Genomic DNA, 21421 nt, shown 5'->3' with positions numbered 1-21421 from the left:
CAAACACATTTTATCAACTATTCTGGTCTGTCACAATAACGTTTTAAGGCTTTTAAGAAATAATACTTAGCAGCCGCTTTTTTAAGGGACATATTTTAAGGCTATTGAACATTTTTAGAGTAATGACTAGACATTTTTTACCAGGGTTTGTAAATTGCTTATGATTTGTTCTGGTCCTTTTTACAGAGTAACGTAAAATAAACTGATTTAACAAACCAGTGAAGTATGGCGGGCACTTAAAATAGGGGTTTTCAGGAGTCTCCTGAGTATACATCAAAGATCAATATCTACTGTTTTTTTGTTGTTGAGTAGCAGGACCACCATAAACGAAAAACTTTAAAATTGAAAAAAAAAATTAACAAACCGAAGCTTTCCTAGTATAAGTCTTACAGCGATCAGTTATTACTACCGTGTTTAAATATTTCTGGCAGTGTTTAGAACCAAGCTCGGGTACAATCGATATAACAAGCGAGCAGGATTCCGTGGGGCGACGACCGCTCAAAAATCCACTATCTAACAAAACTTGCGTACAAAAATCACTTGTCCTGTATTGCCGATCACAGTGGGCGAAAATTTGCAGGGATTGGCCAATGCCAAAATAAAAACAAGAGCCAGCCTAAAGAAAAGCTGCAGCGGCGTTAGGACTAGCTCCAGTTAGCTCTGGTTGCAGTCCGCGTCGCCATCTTTGCTCGTCTTCATCTTTTTGAATTCATTTACAAGGAGCTCGTGGTCATCCAGCACGCATTTCGGCTTTTGATACTAAACGTAAAACGAACATGGGACAGAGGAGGGTTTTATGATACTCCTTGTTACATACAAAACATCTAGTTTGGAGTCGACAACACTAAGTAAGCTTTTTCAATGCGGACATTAACCCTACACGCGCTAAGATCATGTTGGCGTTATTAACAGGGTGTTAAAGTGGCACAAAGTCGGTTAAAGAAACCTAAATGCTGTATATTTATGTCTATTTGACACGTTTAATACGAAGACCAAGCAAACCATGTAGAAAAAAATTTCAATGAATTGATAAACTTCACCTCAAAGAAAGTATGTTGGAAAATTAAATGAAGTAGATCAATCTTGAACTGTTTTATTTGGCTCCAAGTCGATAAGCGATTGTTTAGCTTTTACTTTTTGCGAATATTTTATTAAAATTCAAGCATATAGTTATCGACGGTTCTAAACGTATACAAGTGTATGTATAGTTCTAAGGTCAACTTTTTTCACGAACAAAAGCTTTAGTGTGGTAACTATGCTCGTGAAAGCATATCTACTGGGACTACAAGTGTAGACAAATAAAACAAAATAAGTTTTTGCAGGTTTCCTATTTAATCAGTTCCGTGGCGATAAATAAGAATTGGGAAATAAAATAAACAAGTATTACCTGGTCTACGGACATTTTTTCTTAAATCAAACATCGGTTTTGAAAGGGCTTCAAAGTTAGTGTAAAACCTTTTTTTTTAAAGAAATGTACCTGTACAATCAAGGTGTTGTTTCCATGGGCGAAATTCAAAGATTTGGATTCCAATGATAAACCTCGGCGATCCATATCTGGCACGTTAATTTTTTTGAAATATTTTTTGTTGCTGGTTCTGACGACAATGTTGTTGCTTTCCGAATCAATTGTGACGTCATATGTTTTAAGTGGATAAGGGAGATTCCGGACTCTCCATTGAAACGCCTTTCTCGTGTCCAATCGCATGCAAACGGGCTAAATTGAACAAGCACAAAAGTTAACACAAATGTTATAATACGGTTTGGGGTACAAATTTTTCAATATTTAGCTTGAAATGAATGTCAGGTCGAGTAAATCAACGTCAATTAGCTTTGACAATGATTTTCATTACAGATCCGTTACATTTCAGTTCCGTGTATAGTGTACAAGTATATAAATCAATATTCATATAAGAAAAGCAAAACTATATTTGCAACATTGGATAAGCATAACAAGCCTGTGGTTGGGTCATTAGGAAAGTGGAGTGGGGTACCATAAACATTTTTCTAAATTTTTAACATGGACCATAATAATTATTATTAATATTTTACCTGTTAAAATTAGCAGAGGACAATATGTTTAACAAAATAGAAATTCAGTATTACATAAGCTTAGGCATCCTTATATCCTGAAGTAAACTGGAAATGGACAGTTGAGTTGTCCAAGAAGTCTCACATTAAAGACTTTAAAACAAATCATCCAATTTTAAAACTGAAAACGCACATTTGTGTTGCTCTCCACCAACTGCTGCGAGCCGACATTAAGAGCGGCCATGTTAGAAACTACATCTGGTTCTCCGATTTCCATTTCCCAAGGTTTGGTCGCTCCCAGTGTTGACTTTCTTCTCCACTTTCGAATCAAAAGATCATTTGTTTTCAAGTCATACTCCTCGCACAACTCGGTGCCGTTTTGCATTGTGAAGTGTATCTTTCGCTTGCCTAAAATTGGTTTAGGTATTTCATGTTAGCTTGAAATTGAACTGTTTTTATACATAATATTTTAAGTGAAACTATAGAAAATTAAATCCTCGAATCAAATCAAGCTTGTAGTGACCTACATTGATAAAGGTAGTAATAAAAGCTAATTAGCTAGAAAAATTTAGCTGAAAGGGGAAACAAATCTGACTGAGGAGTATAAATTAAAGCCCTCTGTTACATGGGGACCTCCATTCGATCAACTAGGATACATCAGCATAGTTGTAATGCAAGTCAAGAATCAAATAGGGCACCATTGACTGCTGACTCTTGTTACTATTTTATTATACAATTCCATGCCATCAGTGTGAAATCAAGGTGTGCTAATAGGGATTGAGACAATTTTTCATAGTGCAGGAAGTAGCATTGAGATGCATAACATAATTGCCAGTGAAACTTCTGAAAAGTTATACACATTATGTGAATGAATGTTTATGTAAAACTCATCATTTGTGATACAACTTATCGTTCGGTGATGTAAAAATGGCACACCCCAGCAAACAAAAATTTAATCAAGAATTACTACATAAAGCTTACCATCTTGTACTATTGCAGCCTTTCTTGCCGACCTCAGTAGGTCAACCCATGATGATGTTTCGGTCATTATAAATCCCTACTTTCAACTTTATAGTATGTTTATTGCTATCTGTTACAAATAACAGTCAGATTCACCTGAACTCTAAAAACATGAAGCCACATAAAAATACAATATATAATTTGAACAATCTAAAGCCAGCAAACACAAGAATGGCAAAAAAACACAACTAAAACACAGCACTTGATTCAGCCTTTACATTCACACTATTATTTTTTCCCATTAATCTTTAGCATCTGCAATGCCTCCATTTGTTATTGAAAATGTGGCTTCCGACTCTGGCATGTCTGGACTATCATAAATTTTGGCTATCCTCAACTCTCCCCTACCCTTTCTGAGTGAAATCCTGGTGGTGGAGGCATGGGCCAGGATATGGCCGCCGATTGGCTTTTTCGGGTCTGCCTGAAAGGACATGGTGGCACCAGGGTCGGCAGTCATTTGGTTGGTGAGAAAAACTGCGACATTGTATTCCTCGGAAATCTTTTGCAATCTGGATAGCATCTGTGCTAGTTTCTGCTGCCTGTCTGCTAGTTCACCTCTCCCAGTGAAATCAACTCTAAACAAAGCCATCACTGAATCTACTATGAGCAGCTTAAAAATGCCTGGCTCCTCGTGAAATTTTGCAGCAACGTGATCTAGTAACTCCATTTGGTGCTCGCTGGTGTAAGCACGAGCGTACATCACATTATCTAACACTGCATCCTGGTCCAAGTCAAAGCGATCTGCAATAGGCCTTAGTCTATCCGGTCGAAAAGTGTTCTCTGTGTCAATGTACACTACTTTACCACCTGTGTACCCATTAGCACCTGGCAGTTGCGTTGTGACTGAAAGCGTATGCGACAATTGAGTCTTTCCTGTGCGAAACTCGCCGAACACTTCTGTAATCGCCATGCTTTCAACACCACCGCCGAGCAGCTTATCTAAGTCCTCACTGCCTGTTGAAACCTTAAAAACGTTGCGACGTTTTCCGCTGAAGTTCAGCGCCGTGATAAAGCCTGGCGTGACCATCTTGGCTGCTGCCTCCTTAATTTTGTCCACTTTTGCCTCAGAGATACCCTTAATGTTGCATAGGTGCTTTCTGGTAGTCATTTGAACGCCCTTGACTGTACATATTCCTGCTGTTTTTAGTTTTTTGAGGTCAGCTGCATTTACACCGTGCTCTTGAAGAAGGTTGATATCCTGAAAGAAGTTTTCGTCATCTTCCATACCATCTAGCGATGTATCTGCAACAACTTGATCCTGCATGGTTGATGTGTAATGGTTTAGCAATATTTAGTATTTAGAAATGTGTCTTAGATGGCTGTAAGGAAGTTAGGAAATTTCAAATCAACACTTTGAAAACTGTTCCTTAAAATGAACAAACAGTTTGGTTACAAGTTATGACTAATGAACATGAACAAACTAAAAATTGGTTCGGTCAAATATAAGTTTTCTTCTAATAATGCAAACTGCCATCAATAATGCAAACTGCCAGCAAACTGCCATCAATTTTTTTTATTTATGTTCAATAAAACAACAAACTTTATTTTGCACATAAAACAAAAGTTGTTATACATCATAATGGTTTGTAAAAAAATGAATTTTAAAAACCAAAGGACCAGTCTGCATTCTGTGACTCAAAGTTTTATACAATTACACCCGATGTTTTATCGCAAAGAACTTTTGAGCACACCTCAGTTTGTATACTGCACACTTAAATAATGAACAAACACTAAGTTGTGGTAGGTTTTCCGGCGCTCTTTCACTATTGTACGTGAAAAGTTATGCAAAAAAAAAATAATACCGCATAGCATATGTAATATTATGTTTATTATTAATAATAACTTGGCGTGACCCACCCTCAACCAAACGCTAACTCGCACCCTAACCCAAACAATATGCGTTGTGGTAAGCGGCATCTAAAGAAAATTTTTTTTTTAATAATTTTTACGTACAATAGTGAAAGAGCGCCGGTTTTCCTACCTTAGATGTACGAAAAAACATAATCACAGTTGCGCACTTTAAAATTTTTGGTTTTGCAAACCCGAGATCGCGGCGTAAAGCGCCATGACATGCAAACCTGCCAAGCGGAAAGTGATCTGTAGTCTGGATGATAACAAAATAAATGAACGTTGCTATTAAATCATTGCACATTATGTGGGTTAGCGTTTGGGTGTGTCAAGTATTATTATAATTATTATTCAACAATAATGTTACATGACCCACCCAAACCCGCACCCTATACCAGATAATAATGTAGCTTGTGGTAGTATTCTAGACCAGCGCCTTAGGTATTATTTATATTTGAAATTCTGACAGATAAAATAATAAAATTGTAAGAAATGCTTCACAATTTTGCCAGTCTTGGCCACACTATTCCAGTAATAAATTGAATTAAACAGAATGATATAGAACTAAAGATTAATTTACTTTGTTTAGCCGCAAATACGTTTCAAAAGCTCTAAACTTATAAAACTAAAATCAATAGATTACGTAACTGGACAAATCAAAATTCGTTAAAAATCGCGATGTGGCTATTAAAGCGTGACAAATATTTTTCTTTAATAGAATACTTAAATAAATAAGATAATTCACAGGTATACTGGTCTTCGCCAAAGTCTCTATAGAATTGACTTTAGTCTTCGTTACTCGCCAAAACGTTAAGTCAAAGCACGAAAAATTACCTTTATATAGTTTAAATTGGAAAACTTTTCAATTTAACAGGATACGTGACACATTAGGCACATAACAGAGATTTACATATTCCTCAAAAAAACGACATTTATGGTCTAATTTAATGCAAAATGCACTTTATCGATGAGAAATCCGGCGCAACACGTCATATATGCAGAGCGCCCTGGGCTGAATAGATTTTGTTATAACGGACAAAAACACAGGAAAACGGATAGCAATCTGCATTTGAGTAAATATCGCAAAAAATAAGTTTAGAGAGATGCATAGCCTTGTGACTCCCAGGACCCGCTCCTGTATATCGTAGTCACTTTTCAACAACAAAAAATGAAAAACAACGTAAAAACATTGTGGCCCAAATCCTTGGCAATATTTTTGCTATTCCTAGTTAATATCCACTATTCCTAGCTAATAAATAGAATATAATTTTATGAGTTTTGGTTGTGAAATTTAACCTGGGGTTTATAATCAGCAAACCTAATCCTTATTTGCAGTGTGAATCTGCGATAGCACGATTTGTCCTACCACAAAAAAACGAGGCTCCCTATCAATATTTCCGGGTCACTTTTCAATATTTTGGTGATGTTTGTTTTTTGTGTACTGTTGCCACTTAGCGGAATTAAAACAACCGTCATTCTAACCTACGACAAAAAGGTTCCGCTTGTAGCTGGGCAATGTAAAATAACCGAATGTGGAAAAACGTTGACTGGACAACGTGGTCACTTATTATTTTTCTTTATTGTTAGGTATCTGCGGACTTTGTTTTTCTTTTTCTTCTTCTCCTTTTTAGGTGTCTCTATTGGCTGGTCAACTTCGTTTTCCATTGTAATGTAATTGCCTTCCTCGACAACTGGATCTTCGGGATTCCTGAATTGTTTCAGAGTTTCCTAAAGTTAATTAATAAATAAGCAATTATTGGAAAGTAGCTTGGTCAGCCTTTTCATTTAAATTTTAGGATATTTGATTGTTTTTTCCCTTAATATTGGATGGTTTTTGTAGTATAGATTAACTGTGTTCTTTTCTTGTTTTTTTCAAAATGGGCCAATTAAAATACATCAACGTCTTATCGGAGTTATCGGTCAGAATAAATCAGTTAACACTAACGAAAATACACAAACCTTAATTACTGCAAAGCTAGGCCTCATGCTGACATCGGGATACCAACAACGCAGCATTAAGGCAAAAATGGCGTCCGGCACACACTCGGGTTTTCTCGGCCTATGACCCTTCTGAACTAGATGTGCGATTTGCATCGTGATTTCGTCTGAAAAGAAACATATATAATGCTAGTAGTAACAACGTAAATGACACCTATCTGACTGACAGGGCGATTTCGTAAGGGTGTATTTGAGAGAAAATTTCTTCAGGGTTAGAACATTTTGTTTATACCAATATGTGGTAAATAATGATTAGGTAATGCCTTTTTGGGAACTGGTTAATATCTGAGTAAAATCCTGGCACAAAACACAAATTAGGTAAAATAAATATTATTATCTTTCATATAAAGGCATGTAAGGAGTCACTTTCAACCAAAAGTAATATAAAAAAACATTTAAGTCATGTGTTGCAAAAAGTCAGTGCCAAGACAGTTTACCTAAATGACTAATTAAAGTGATTATAGTTAACTTTTATTGCAATTGATCTTACTTACTTGCAAACGGTGGTTCCCCGTTGCTAAAAATTTCGACCATGAGCGCCCCCAGCGACCAAATGTCCGACGCCACGGAAAATCGGTTATCTGTACTCGCCTCTACCGCCATCCAACGGACTGCAGTTGGCGGAAACTCTGGGTCGTCTTTCAAAAAGTTAGCAGGACATTAAATTGTAAAATATTTTGGTTACTTGTTTCAAAAAGCATATCCAGGATATGGTTAGCGGATTAATTTACCAAATTTAGCCTAAAGCCCGAGTCATTTTAAGCAGAACAGAATGTATAGAAACAGCAGGCTATACAAGTAAAGCTGTTTTTAAGATAAAAAAGTTGCTATAAACGCAATCGTGGAGCACTTTGTTTCTCTCGATGACTGTGAGATAGTTTAACAACATTTAGCAATGCAGCTTGAACATGAATTGCAAATCCAAAAAGGTCGAGTAAATTGACATCTTCATGAATAAGACGCTTCTAAACGATCTTGTATCATCTTCGGTTAATTTAGTAATGCGTTTTTGAAAAATGAGATAGGTTAAAGATGTTTGCGTACAAGTGTTGTTTACAACACTTTAAACGCGGCATTTCGCAGATATTTTCCCACCAGGTCTGACGTTATAAATCCCTTCATCGTCCAGTTTTCGCGCGTGCGAGAAGCCAGCCAACTTGCAGTGTCGGTTTTCCACCAACAACACGTTGTTGGCGCGGATGTTGCGATGCACGAAGCCCTGGCTCGTGACGTATTCGACCGCTGACGTCATCTTTAAAAAAAATTTTTGCCTCAAATACGAAAAGGTTGTTAATATTCTTTTACAATTTTTCGTTAAGAGTACCACCTGATTTCTAGATTCAGAATTAGCCTAATACAGCTACAAATAAGGATCGATAAATATATATAGAAAGTGTTTGTATCTACATTATTATCATAGACGGAAGACTTTTTCATGTACAGTTGCCCGGCTTAGAGTTGTAATCTACATTTGGTATATAGTTGTCCGAGGTCGTGAGGTCGAACCACACCACAGGCTAGATTTTTTCTAGCCTTGCCTTGCTTGCACCGCAATTGTGGTTAGGTCGTTTTATTTCGGCAATGACCCTTCCAAAGGCACCTGGTTTATTGATATAGTTGGAAGGTCTTTCGGAATTTTCATTTTAAATGTCATTTGTTAGATTATATTGTTTCACAAATCATTTCCTATCCTTGTCGCAAAACTTCTGCAAAACAATGCAATTTCTTTAAATATATAGGACTGAATTTTCTTTTATTCTTGTATATACCTTCAATGTGGCGCCATAAAGCAATTGTACCAAATCTGACATTGAAAAACGACCCTCTTTGACTTTCCCGGTCAAAACACCGGCAGCAAGTCGCCGAGTAAATCTCAAGGTCACCCACCTGCAAGACCATCTCCAGCCGATCGAAGAAGGGAATCTCGTACGAGCCGGATTCGAGCATGAAATGAAGCACATCTCCCTGGTTACAATGCGAGAACACCAGTCGGGGTGTAAAAGCGTCGACCTAGACGGAAACAAAATGTATTTAAACCATGGGCTTTTTAAACTCGGGTTCATGGAACCCTGGGTACGTGGAAGGCCTAATTAAAATCTCGGTGTTTAGCTTATAAAATGTTATAAATTTTTTTTTTAAAGAAGGCTGTAGTTTAGTTGGAAAAAACGCTTTGGCGCCTTTTGCCTGAAATGCGTTTACACTTCCTTTCAGTTACCGAAAACAGCATTTAGTTTACTAGTTCTAAGACGTCTATATATCGCGTCATCTCTTAAAACTCCATGCCGACCCTGATCCACGCTAAACAAAATATTTTGAAGGCGGTCAGCGTAAAAAAGGTTTAACAACCCTTGCCCCTGATATAAACTATAATACTATTAAATGTAAGGCTAGCCTATAAGCAGTGGACACTTTTAACTATCCTCGTATTAGCGTAATAAAATGTCGTGTTGATTAAACTTACGATACCAATCAAGTCGCTGACGTTGTGGTGCCGGACCAGATGCAGACACTTGGCTTCCTGTAGCATTAACTTGCGACCAAACTTGTCGTTCAAAATCACTTTGACCGCCACCGCGTTCCCGTCCATGCTTCCTATCAACAGATAATTGAAAGTTGATATTTCGAGAAATTAAAGTTTATCGCAGCGTTATGATTTTAACATCAGTTTTAGCCTGGTACCCTGTGCATAAAAGTTTAAAATCTCTTGCATAATGAACAAATATTTAAACATTCAGTCTTACATTGTTTTTCCTTTTTTATTGTAGAATTTAATTTTTTTCTATAAGGGTAAGTTTTTATAAGTTTCTTAACAGCTGTGGTTTATGCAATACAGTGATGCTGAATTACTTAAAACACGACTTTTGTTTTTTTCCGGGTTATAACCTAGCAAAGGACACTAAAATATAAAAAAACAAGGCAGCCCCCTCCCATACCTTCCTAATTTTAATTTACCTTTTACAAATGTTGCAAGAATTATTTTTACTTGTCGATTCTAATTTTACCTGTAAACATGTTGCTAAAGGAATTATTTTTGCCTCTTTAATTCTAATTTCACCTCTCCAAATGTTGGCGCCCTTGCCTTCGTGCAACAGCGACTTCATAATCACTTGGTCTTCTTCGATGTTCTGCAAACCCAGAGGAAGGGACAGATCCTCCTTGGGACACGGATCCGTTAGGTGGTGTCCAAGGTCATCACAGGAAGAGTCTTAAAGTAAACACAATCGGTTGCCTACTTTCGTGGCGGCACATGATCCCAAGTGGAGACAGGTGGTCAGAGGGCTGGGCTCAGACCACTACTGACTTTGCTAAGAAATTCTCGGCCTCTTCTTCGCCAGTGGAGAGAATCGATTCACAACCCTTACCTGTTTTCTTTTTTTCTTACCTTCTTTTAGCTAAGTTTACCAACGGTGATAAAAAAAGAGAAAAAAAGAAAGAAAAAAAGAAGAAGGATAAAAGCGGAAAAAAATCGGTTACTGGCCCTATAAAACTTTTTTGGAGTTATTAGCTGTGATAATATGATCAATATTTCAATAATTTAGTGTTTTGAGTGTCTGGCTCGGCCTCCCATAGGTCCTATTGGATTGTATTGTGGCGTACATGGTTCCGCGTCGGCGCGCGCTTAGCGAAGCGTGCAATTTGCCTTTTTTGTGTTGTGCTTTATAATCGAGTGTTGTGTTGCGCTGACCCCCTTATTCGATCTACGCGTCTCGCAATAAAGCATCAACCGCTTCACTGGTGACCCCGCAACTTTAAAACGTTCTTTTGAAGTCGAAGATGGAAGCTGAACACGCCGTTTCGATCAAGCTTCCTACGTTCTGGCCAACACAGCCACGTGTTTGGCTGCAGCAGGTAGAGGCGCAGTTTGCTATTAAGAAAATTGTTGAAGATAAAACTAAGTTCTATTACATAGTTTCTGCGCTCGACCAAGGAACTGCAGCACGTTTAATTGACCTGCTGGAGCGCCCGCCGGCCGAAGGCAAGTACGACGCAATTAAGCAACGCTTGCTGCAGTCATTTACGCTTTCAAAGCAAGAACGAGCAGCGCAGCTTTTAAACATGCCTCCTTTGGGCGACAAGAAACCCTCTGTTTTAATGGACGAGATGCTTGCCCTACTCGGAGACCACCGTTCTTGTTTTCTTTTTGAACATTTGTTTTTGCAGCACATGCCTGAGGATATCCGGTTAGTATTGGCTCACGAGGATACCACAGATCTTCGTCGATTGGCTCTGAAGGCAGACATTTTATGGCTTTCTCGCAGTAGCAACAACGAGTTTGCTGTAAGCAAGGTGCAACGCGGTAAGCAATTTCGCAATAACAGCGATAAAACTACTGGTATATGTTTCTACCATAGACGCTTTGGAGCAGACGCACGTCAATGCAGCCCACCGTGTTCTTTTCAGGGAAACGACAAGGCCGGCTGCCTGTGATAGCGAAGACAGCCGGCAATGCTTTCAGTCTATTTTTTCTTTGGGACCGGGTTTCTGGTCGTAACTTTTTAGTGGACACTGGAGCTCAAGTAAGTGCCCTTCCACCTACCGGTCTCGAACGACGCACAAACCCGAAGGGTTCCGTTCTTAAGGCTGCAAATGGTAGTTTAATCGCCACTTACGGTTACAAAATGGTTACACTCCACATCCCGGCTGGAGTTTTTAAATGGAGGTTTGTGTTGGCAGACGTTTCACGCCCACTGCTCGGTGCAGACTTTCTTCGCGCTAACCGCTTGTTAGTCGATATTGAAAGGAAACGTCTTGTACACTCAGATGCTTTTTCTACTTGCCCGTTAAGAGTATATCGCTGTCCACCGCCTCAACTTAACACACTTAATTCGTTGCTTTCTCCATTTGAAAGATTATTAGATAGGTTTCCTAGTCTGAAAATCCCTAGTTTTTCCGACGCCTTGCCTAAGCATGGCGTCCAACACTATATTGTGACCACTGGCCAACCTGTACATTCCCGCGTCAGACGCCTTTCGCCTGAAAAGTTATCGTTAGCTAGGGCTGAATTTCAAAAGATGCTCGAGTTAGGTATAGTGCGCCGGTCATCCAGCCCATGGTCGTCACCTCTCCACATGGTAGAGAAGCCCTCGGGTGGTTGGCGCCCCTGTGGCGATTATCGTCGCCTCAATGATGCCACTCAAGCTGATCGTTACTCTATACCCCATATCCACGACTTTACTGCACGTCTGGCTGGTTGTACCGTATTTTCTAAAATAGACTTAATACGAGGCTATCATCAGGTTCCAGTTGCTGAAGCAGACATCGCAAAGACCGCTGTCATCACGCCATTTGGTCTCTTCGAGTTTCTTCGAACTCCGTTTGGGTTGAAGAATGCCGCGCAAACTTTTCAGAGGATGATGGACTCGATTTGTCAAGGTTTGCACTTTATTTATGTTTACCTCGATGACATTCTTGTTGCTAGTCCGACTAAGGCTGCTCACATGCAACACTTAACGCAGCTTTTTCAGCAGCTTTCAGACCACGGTCTTGTTTTGAACCTGCAAAAGTGCGAGTTCGGTAAAGAAAGCCTTGAGTTCCTCGGTCATTTCGTTGACCAGCACGGGGTCAAACCTCTGCCTTCGAAAGTTGACGCAATCAACAACTTTCCTGTGCCTCAAACCGTCAAGGGTTTACAGGAGTTTTGCGGTATGATAAACTTCTATCACAGGTTTATTCCAAATGTCGCAGACATTATGAAGCCCCTGTATGGTTCCTTATCCGGCAAGCCGAGGTCACTCGTTTGGACTCGCGTTCTTCAGGAAGCTTTCGACAAAGCAAAGAATGCACTCGCTAACGCAACGCTTTTGCATCACCCGGAGTGGCAAGCCAGCATCGCGCTCACTGTTGATGCTTCGCAGTCTGCCGTCGGCGCAGTCATCCAACAACTTAAAGAAGGCTGCTGGGTCCCCCTGGCGTTTTTCAGTCGTCAACTGAGAAAACCCGAAACCAGGTACAGTGCCTTCGATCGCGAGTTGTTAGCACTACACCTAGCAATCCGGCACTTTCGCTACTTCCTTGAAGGTCGCAACTTCACAGCCTATACTGATCACAAACCTCTCACTTTTGCATTCAAGAAAGTTTCAGATCCGTGGTCTGCTCGTCAGCAACGTCAACTCTCTTATATTTCCCAGTTTACCACCGATGTCCAACACATCAGCGGTAAGTCAAATACAGTTGCTGATGCTCTATCGAGGTCATTTGTCCATTCCTTAGAAGGTTCAACTGCAGACTTGGACTTCGAGGCACTAGCGCGTGCACAACAGACAGACGAAGTACAATCTTACCGCACTGCTGTTACAGGGTTGACTTTGAAGGATATTTCAATTGGTTCTTCCGCAACTACACTCCTGTGCGATGTATCTACAGGTAATCCTCGTCCAATTGTCCCTGCATCATGGCAGAAAAAAGTGTTTGACGCCGTACATGGGTTATCACACCCATCCATCCGCATCACGAAAAAACTTATGGCCTCAAAGTTTGTCTGGCATGGCATGAAAAAGAATGTTGTTCAATGGGCCAAGCAATGCATCTGTTGTCAGCGTTCCAAGGTTCAACGCCATATTCGTTCCCCACTGAAGGACTACATACCTCCGTCTGCTCGTTTTCAGCACATAAATATCGACATTGTTGGTCCACTTCCACCGTGTCGAGGCCATAGGTATGTTTTTACAATTGTCGACAGATTCTCACGATGGCCGGAAGCTATACCAATGGAAGACGCTACCACACTCACCTGTGCGCGGGCTCTCATATTTCATTGGCTCTCCAGATTCGGCATTCCAACTCGCATGTCATCGGATCGAGGCCCGCAGTTCACGTCTCAGCTGTGGACTACCGTAGGCCAACTATTGGGTATTCACCTCCACCGCACGACAGCATTCCATCCTCAAGCGAACGGCCTGGTGGAGCGTTTTCACCGTCATTTGAAGAGCGCATTGATGGCACGCTTGACGGGATCAAACTGGATGGACGAGTTGCCTTGGGTGTTGCTGGGCATTAGAACTGCTCCTAAGGAAGACTTAAAAGCGTCATCCGCTGAGTTGGTTTATGGCGCACCTTTGACAGTTCCGGGTCAATTCATTGCTAATGAAGGAGGTTTTACTTCTAACTTTTTACCTGCTTTACAGGACACTCTCCGACAGCTGTTGCCACAACCGATGTCGCGTCACAGCAACCCTCGTATTTCCGTCCCGTCGACATTGAGGAATAGCCCATACGTGTTTGTACGCCGTGACACTCATCGAGCTCCTCTGACCAAACCGTACGATGGCCCATATAAGGTCCTTCAAGCGTCCAGCAAAACCTTCCTTTTAGATGTTGGAGGTCGTCAACAGACCATTTCCATCGACCGCTTGAAACCGGCTCACGTCGATTTAACTAAACCGGTTCCAGTCGCGCAACCTCCGGCCAGAGGACGACCAAGACGCAACGTTCATCCCCCGCAACGCTACGCGGCTTTTTATATGCCCGCTTCTGGAGGGGGGTACTGTGGCGTACATGGTTCCGCGTCGGCGCGCGCTTAGCGAAGCGTGCAATTTGCCTTTTTTGTGTTGTGCTTTATAATCGAGTGTTGTGTTGCGCTGACCCCCTTATTCGATCTACGCGTCTCGCAATAAAGCATCAACCGCTTCAGTATATTATTATGTGCGAATTTTGTATAGTGCAACTATGCGTATAGTGTTGCGTCCAAGAAGAACTTTATAACACTTTGTTACATTGTTTGGAATTTGTTTATGCCGAGCCACTACAACACCAATATACACGTTTTAGGGTGTCCAATTTTCTACACAGAAAAGTTCGTTATAATTCGCTCAAGTTGCACTCTGTTGGTCAAAAATTTAGTTATGTTACCATCACAGTTGTTGTTTCTGGCATGTTCTACTTTGTTAAATTATCCTTTTTGGACATACAAATTTCTCGAAATCTCTCACTATATATAACGCTGTGCGCACTACTATTTGCTAACCTCTCGTAGGCCGCCACAAATTAACATCTAATGGTGACGTCAAAAAACGAACCTAAAGAACACAACACAGTTCATATTGCACAGTTTATATTGTTAAAGTTTTAGGTTGGGCAGGTGTTACTTTTTATACAAATTAAATCGATGACGATTTGATTACCTATTATAATTTAAATCAAGTCGCATTATGGGTGTACATTTTTATTTAAAGATAAAGCAACTATGAGACCTACAAAATAGAAACTTGCAAGCAATTCAATAGAAATACCGGTCTAACCAGAAGAATAGAGCTCGCTTTGCTCGCCAAGTGCGCCACTACGTTTTAAAGGTCTGTATTAGGTGCGTGAGGTAAAAAACGATTAGGAAAGGGTGACCGTGTCAGTTGTGACGTCATTAGTTTTGACTATACACCGTTCGGACTGCGACCTTTTTTATTTATTAAAGCGCTTGACCCTTTGCGTTTGACAAAGATAGAACATTTCTTGTTTGTATTTCTTTGTAAGTCGATAATTAAAGCAGTCTCTGGAGATGTAACACTTTTCGTGAAACCTAACTACAAATATTTGCGGCCAAGGAATATCTGATGTCCTTTTGTGATTCCCAGAAGATTTGATTTACTTTACGGGAGACATCTTTTCGGGCTTTGCTACATAACATTTACAAATCCAAAAGACTAATTTATGATGGTCTTGCGACTTTGCAAACTGAAAATTTATGGGCCTGTTACGCAAAAGTAGACATAACTGTAGCCTACTCCAGATAATTATCAACCAGTCATTAGCCCTACACGTTTTTCTAGAAATTTGTAAACGAGTGAATTCACAGGCAGTAATTCTTAGTAACAAACTTTCACTTATTCGAAAACAATTATAGCCATAAATAGTTGGTCATTTTGACACGAATATTCGTAAGAAAAACGTCTATTCTATTTTATTTGTTTAAATACATGGGCATCGCAAATGATCGAAGAAAACTATTAACGAATAAGCAAAGGTGGTATTATGTTAAATTAATTTCAGCTTAGATTGTTTCCGAAATCTTATTTTTTTTTTTAAGAAGAATCAAAAGTATTTACAACATTCATATTGCTCAAATCCGATTCGATTTCTTTAACCATTTCGAACCAACCGTGCAGTTCCTTAACGTTCACTTCTATTCTATACTATGACGCTGTTAGGCAACACAATGGTCACAACATGCAAAGCAGCTGATTAGTAATCAATCTGCGCACACTTAAACGAGCCTGAAGATGCACTCCTTATTTGGAATAGACCTTCAAGATAAGGAAACTGGTCAACTATATAGTCAGGTTCGTCGAAACATGACGAAGTTTCGTCGAAACATGACGAAGAACAGTTTCACAAATATGCTTGTTATGTCATCAGTTATGTCAGGGGTTCTTAAACTTTTTTTTACCGCGGACCGCTAAATATTTTGTTTTGCTTCGCGTGGACCACGGTAGGCAAAAAATGTCAAAAATGACGTCATAAAACAAATAGACTTCATAAATCTGTTAATTTCGCTTCAAAAAATGTAATTGTGTAATGGAGTCTAAATACAGTGTCAGTGCAAAACCGTTTAATTTTAATTAAACTGTTTTCTTTGAAAAATAGATTGCTTCTTAAATTTGCACTAATGTGTGAATTAAGTCTTCGTGAACCCCCTAAAACTAGTTCACGGACCCCCAAGGGGTCCATGGACCCCAGTTTAAGAACCCCTCAGTTATGTGATTATAGTTATTACTGCAGGGATGCCCGATCCAGATATTTTGAACAAATGTATCGCGATGCGGTCCGATGCCAAATAACGACATGCGAATGTCAAAAAAAATAATTATAACTTAAAGTCTGCGCTTCAAAGTACGCTGCGTGTAGAAAAGCGTGCCATGAGACGTAATGTGACAAAAAGCTGAAATCTCGATTGAGCCCAACATTGATGACATCATGTGGCCTGTGGATATGTTAGACGTCACCATTCTTATCGCCTTTTACTCGCGCTTGTGCTTTTACGTGCATTTTAATTGTTTTTATTTATACTTTGACCTGATGAAGCACGGTTGTGCGAAAGCTTGTTGAGAATTCAATACAATTTTTCTTTATACAGTGCCACCTGATTCCTCTATTTAAAATTAGACAAATACCGTTATTTGCAAAGTTTACCTGAATAATATCTTATAAGTCCTTTTATGGATCCGAAGAGTAGTCCAGGCTCGACCGAGTAGGTCTTGTTGGATATGGTTCGCACGATCCGGTAATGCAACACGTTTTGCTTTCCTTCGGTCACCAGCAGCAGCGAAAGACGGTAGCCATCCTCTCCGCCTTTGAAAAACGGAACGTCGCAATATTATTATATTTAAGGTAATTTATAACGAAACTCCATGATGTTTGTTTGGGTGGGTCCAAGAATAAACTTCTGAACTAGAAAACCTAAATTCATTTTAAATAGGCAGAATATATTGTTTATGGGTGGGGGAGGCATAGTCAAGGCTCTCTCCCTGGATCCACCCCTGTTTGCTGCTCACTTAGTTTTAATGAATGAAATACTCATTCTTATATACTTTGACCTGGTCAGGACGAATTTCAAAAGTGTAACCTAATATGAATAAAAAACTACAGCTATTTCATCAAAGATCTGTAGTTTGTCCTCAAAGGACAATATCGACCCCCAAAAGTTTGTTTCTCAAAGCGAAAGCAATTATTTAAAAAACTGATGCTAACTGGTTGGGTTGTCTTTAAGATAGCAGCACTCTTTTTATTAAGTTATAGACAACTATATTGACAGCAAAGTTTGAATTTCCCTTTTTACGGTGCTTTAAACATGTTCATATCGAAAATGGGTGGAACTGAATATATGTAGAATGTAGCTAAACTTTTGTGACAAACTGAGATGTTGCCGTTTAAATCTCGGTTGCCATGCCGACGAGTGACGTGCGCAACACACAGTGTAAAACAAACTTCTGCCAACCTCCTCTGACGAGAAAAGTGCCTTCTCCACGACCTCGCTCCAGAAGAAGTGCTTCGGCCTCTGCTCGTGTGATCATGCCGAAAAAGTACCTGTAAACGCAGTTTTTAGTCTACGACGATTCTATTTACAGAAGCAGCGTTTAGTGATATGTGCATCGGCCAGCATACTTGTCCGATATTAGGATGGGATCTGTGCTGATTCGATTCAAAAGTGATATTGTGTTTTAGATACAGTTGGCGATCCAACGCATTAAAGTCTGCTTTAAATGGTTTATTTTTATAAAATTTGAAATATACAACTAAGTATTCAATGAAACATTCACACAAATGTGTGTTAATAACTGAGATCTAGCCCTTCGAAGCTGCTTTTTGACCAGCTACGGCTTACGTATAATTAGTACACCGAAAGCCATCGCAGACTCACCGAATCTGTTGATCTATGACGCAAGCAGAGCAGACTAGAAAAACAACTAGCCTGCAGTGAGGTTCGAACGAACCTAGATCAACAGATTCGGTGAGTCTGCGATGGCTTTCGGTGTACAACTAAGTATTGCTATTTTAGAATTCTCTGTCTACGATACGGGTGTCAGTATCGGCATAAAATATCAAGTATCTGACATCAATAGCAGTAGCGATCCATCGCATATTTTTCAAGTCTGACAAACGATTAGTATGATTTTCAATTTAAAAAATTTCAAATCGTTTAGGCAAGGGCCTAGTTGAATTGAATTTCACAAGTATTTTGTTTTATGATCGGTAGCTGTTTCGGTCCAACGTGATGTGTACAGTGGTTAACCTATATATAAACTTTTAAACAAACAAAGGTTGTCAAATTATTAATAATTCCAGCATTTTTTAGGGAGCCGCAAATGCTATTAACTTACATTAAACGAAGCAGAAAACAGCCTTTCCAATTGTAGCCCTAGGAGCCCTTATGTCTTATGACATGCGATACAAAGCGCCTTAAGACTTAGACTTATTGTATCATATTAGATTGTATCATATTAGAAGTGTGTCAGTGGGCGCACAATTCTTCTGATATTATGGTGACTACCTACGCTAATCAAAACACGAAGCATTGGCAGACCACCGACATATTACTTCCGCGTACTGCACAGCGGGACAACGATGTGTATTGAAAGTTAAACGGAGAGGTTCATGCGAGCGAAAACCGCCGGACATTTAACTTTTTACTTACGGTTCATCAACGTCGATGTCCCCGTCTTTGTGATGCTCGTTTGTTTTCGCCATTTTTTAGATTCCTGGCACTTGCTCTGCTATCCACCCCTGTTCATTGTACAAGAAGGTAAAGAGGGTTGTGGGTCAAAGGCGATTACGTCACACAAGTGACGTCAGCGCGTTCCAAAGATACTCAAAGACGAGCGAAATCGGCGCCATTTTTTACTGTGTGGTTCATTGCTTGTATTAAGTCTTTGTTATGTGCCGACAACCTGCACAACATTAAATTAGATTCTTCCTGGTTAGTAAAAGTGTGGTATTCATATGACATAAACAAGATAGCAAAATCCGAGTACTCTTAGTTACTTTACAGAACCCCTATAAGCGAAAGTAATTAGACCAACGTGGAGCTAACTATCATTTGAATACGGTTTTCAAGCAGAACTGGTCATGTATTTTGCGAACTATTTGGATCTTACGATATGGATAAAGTTCAACAAATAGAAGTGTTGGAAAAAACTTAGCTCCCAATATAAACAATTAAAATAATAACAATAATAATATTCTATCAACTATATCTAACTGTGGTCTAACTAGGCTAAAGAGAGGATTTATTAGCTATCGCGAGCAAACTCTTATTGTGATTCTTTCTTAAGTAAACAATATGCGCCACTGTATACTGCTGAGGCAAGAAGACGCGAGCGAGAGACTGCGGAGTTTTCCGAAGTATAATCTTTGCGCAAGAATACTCTAGCAGACCCGGTGCCTTTTGGCTGAACCTTTGGCTGTCTTGATGCTTCTATTCTGGTGGATATCCAACTGGTTGTAACGCTCGACGGCAAAAGTAGGCACTCGTTGCGTGGAGGTGGTGTTGTGACCGTCTTCTGTGATTCACGTATGCAAATGTCGCATTGTAATCAGAGTGGGATCAATTGTAATTGTAGTTGTTAATTACAGTTTCTAATGTAATTGTACTTGTAATGAATTGAGCCATTTTCATTCTGTGTAATTCTAAATGTAATTGAAATTTGAAAAAATGTTGGCTCAATACATTGACATTGAGAAAATTGAAGTTTTAATAAAGTTCCACGTTTGGGAAGCGATGAGACATAAACTGTTTTCCATTTTTTAAACACGTGGTCGGTGGCTTAACTGTAGCGTGTATGTGTAATCTATTCCATATTTTTAGCACGGAGTAATGTAGTTGAAACATGTAAGGGAGTAATTGTAATTGCAATTGAACTGAATTAATGTAATTAAGCCAACTCTGTTTGTAACCGCTTGAATTACTTGACTATTGCGGTTCGTGTATTCGAAATCGATTGACCTACACATTGAGCGCGTGTTAAAAAAACTAGGGCGATAGGGGCAAAAACATTTTTGGCTGTTCTTTGTAAATTTTATTTGTCATTACTTTCGTCGATCTTCTTCGTTTGGTTGAAATTATATTTTTCGTATATTTTACGAGCAAAACAGCTGTTTCTTTCTAAAACATTCATATATACTAAGCATGTTTAACCGTGAAAACAATCTGCGTTTAATATAGTCTTTAAAAGTGCTTAATCAGTATTCCACACTATAATAGCTCAACTAAAAATCTATTACAAGATTAGGTCATCGGTTGAGAAGGACGTGAACCAATGACGTCATACCTAGATTTACGCATAAGAATAATCACGTGACAAAACGTCACAAGCTGAGCTGAAAATTTTTCTATTGAAAGTATTTTGACTGAAAAATCACCTTTTGTATTCAAGGTAAAATAATTAAAAAAATCCCCTTAATTTAAATTAACTAGTCGAACCGGCCTAAACCGGATTTCTTCGAAAATATTTATTTGCATACTAATCGAACGAGTTACCGCTTCGATCAATTGAAAGGACAGTGAATGATAGCCTACGCTTGAATTTTGATATTTGTATGACAACTGACCTATCACCGTGTTTCCACTCGTTTTAACTTTTCAGTTTAGTTGCTAATCATGCAGCGGTGCCGAAGTTTTTCTGCCCCTTATAAAAGCCCATGCGCCTGTTGAAGCATTGTATTTGTGTGGCTCCCCGTTACGCGTTTTGCGAAACACTTACAGGAACGCCTCTTCGTTCGCACCAATACGCGTATGTGAAACAGGAGATAGACAGTTGCTCTATAAACAACTATAAGAGACAGCATATATGGGTGATTCACAACGATGCAAATCAACCAAACACTATGCAATCACGATTAAATCCAAGTGAATGAGATATACACAGCAAACGGCAGCTTACTGTTTTAAGTTGGCACAAAAGAGAGAATAATCGGTCTGTTAGTAATGTATCAGTGAGAGACGCCGATGTGTACAGAAACTACATAACTGTTTACGGTTCATTGTCGCTAATTTCTATTTAGGAGGCGTGGCGCGAAAGAAATCATTGGGAAAAAAATAGTG

At 39.4% G+C, this 21421-nt stretch overlaps 3 protein-coding genes across 3 annotated transcripts; all 3 read right to left on the bottom strand.

The window, feature by feature from the left end:
• Positions 1-528: 528 nt before the first annotated feature.
• LOC146139549 (protein DPCD-like) lies at positions 529-3171 on the bottom strand. The gene is made up of 4 exons (XM_083392052.1): positions 3010-3171; positions 2222-2436; positions 1478-1714; positions 529-759 (listed from the first exon to the last, which is right to left on the bottom strand). The coding sequence occupies exons 1-4, from the start codon at positions 3074-3076 to the stop codon at positions 655-657; spliced, it is 624 nt and encodes a 207-aa protein (XP_083248178.1). The 5' UTR covers positions 3077-3171; the 3' UTR covers positions 529-654.
• Positions 3172-3289: 118 nt separating this feature from the next.
• Positions 3290-6561, bottom strand: LOC146139548 (meiotic recombination protein DMC1/LIM15 homolog). The gene is made up of 2 exons (XM_083391281.1): positions 6550-6561; positions 3290-4306 (listed from the first exon to the last, which is right to left on the bottom strand). Exons 1-2 carry the CDS (start codon positions 6559-6561, stop codon positions 3290-3292), a joined length of 1029 nt encoding a protein of 342 aa, XP_083247407.1.
• Positions 6562-7380: 819 nt separating this feature from the next.
• Positions 7381-19221, bottom strand: LOC146139547 (proto-oncogene tyrosine-protein kinase Src-like). The gene is made up of 8 exons (XM_083392481.1): positions 19016-19221; positions 17819-17907; positions 17014-17172; positions 9950-10099; positions 9356-9486; positions 8782-8904; positions 7990-8146; positions 7381-7532 (listed from the first exon to the last, which is right to left on the bottom strand). Exons 1-8 carry the CDS (start codon positions 19066-19068, stop codon positions 7381-7383), a joined length of 1014 nt encoding a protein of 337 aa, XP_083248607.1. The 5' UTR covers positions 19069-19221.
• Positions 19222-21421: the final 2200 nt, after the last annotated feature.

This window comes from Ascidiella aspersa, chromosome 6, assembly GCF_963924565.1.
Source record: "Ascidiella aspersa chromosome 6, kaAscAspe10.2, whole genome shotgun sequence".
Lineage (NCBI taxonomy): Eukaryota > Metazoa > Chordata > Ascidiacea > Phlebobranchia > Ascidiidae > Ascidiella > Ascidiella aspersa.
Note: the sequence above shows the minus strand (reverse complement) of the source record. Positions and strands in the feature narration are given on the sequence as shown.

Excerpts from the sequence above, each read along its gene's own strand:
- LOC146139549 (XM_083392052.1), bottom strand. The coding sequence starts at position 3,076 with ATGACCGAAACATCATCATGGGTTGACCTACTGAGGTCGGCAAGAAAG. Across the intron at positions 2,437-3,009 it reads GGCTGCAATAGTACAAGATG|GCAAGCGAAAGATACACTTC; the intron begins GTAAGCTTTATG and ends AACCAATTTTAG. Across the intron at positions 760-1,477 it reads ACAACACCTTGATTGTACAG|TATCAAAAGCCGAAATGCGT; the intron begins GTACATTTCTTT and ends TTTTACGTTTAG.
- LOC146139547 (XM_083392481.1), bottom strand. The coding sequence starts at position 19,068 with ATGGCGAAAACAAACGAGCATCACAAAGACGGGGACATCGACGTTGAT. Across the intron at positions 10,100-17,013 it reads ACTTATAAGATATTATTCAG|ACTCTTCCTGTGATGACCTT; the intron begins GTAAACTTTGCA and ends GTTTACTTTAAG. Across the intron at positions 8,147-8,781 it reads GGCTGGAGATGGTCTTGCAG|ATGACGTCAGCGGTCGAATA; the intron begins GTGGGTGACCTT and ends TTTTTTTTAAAG.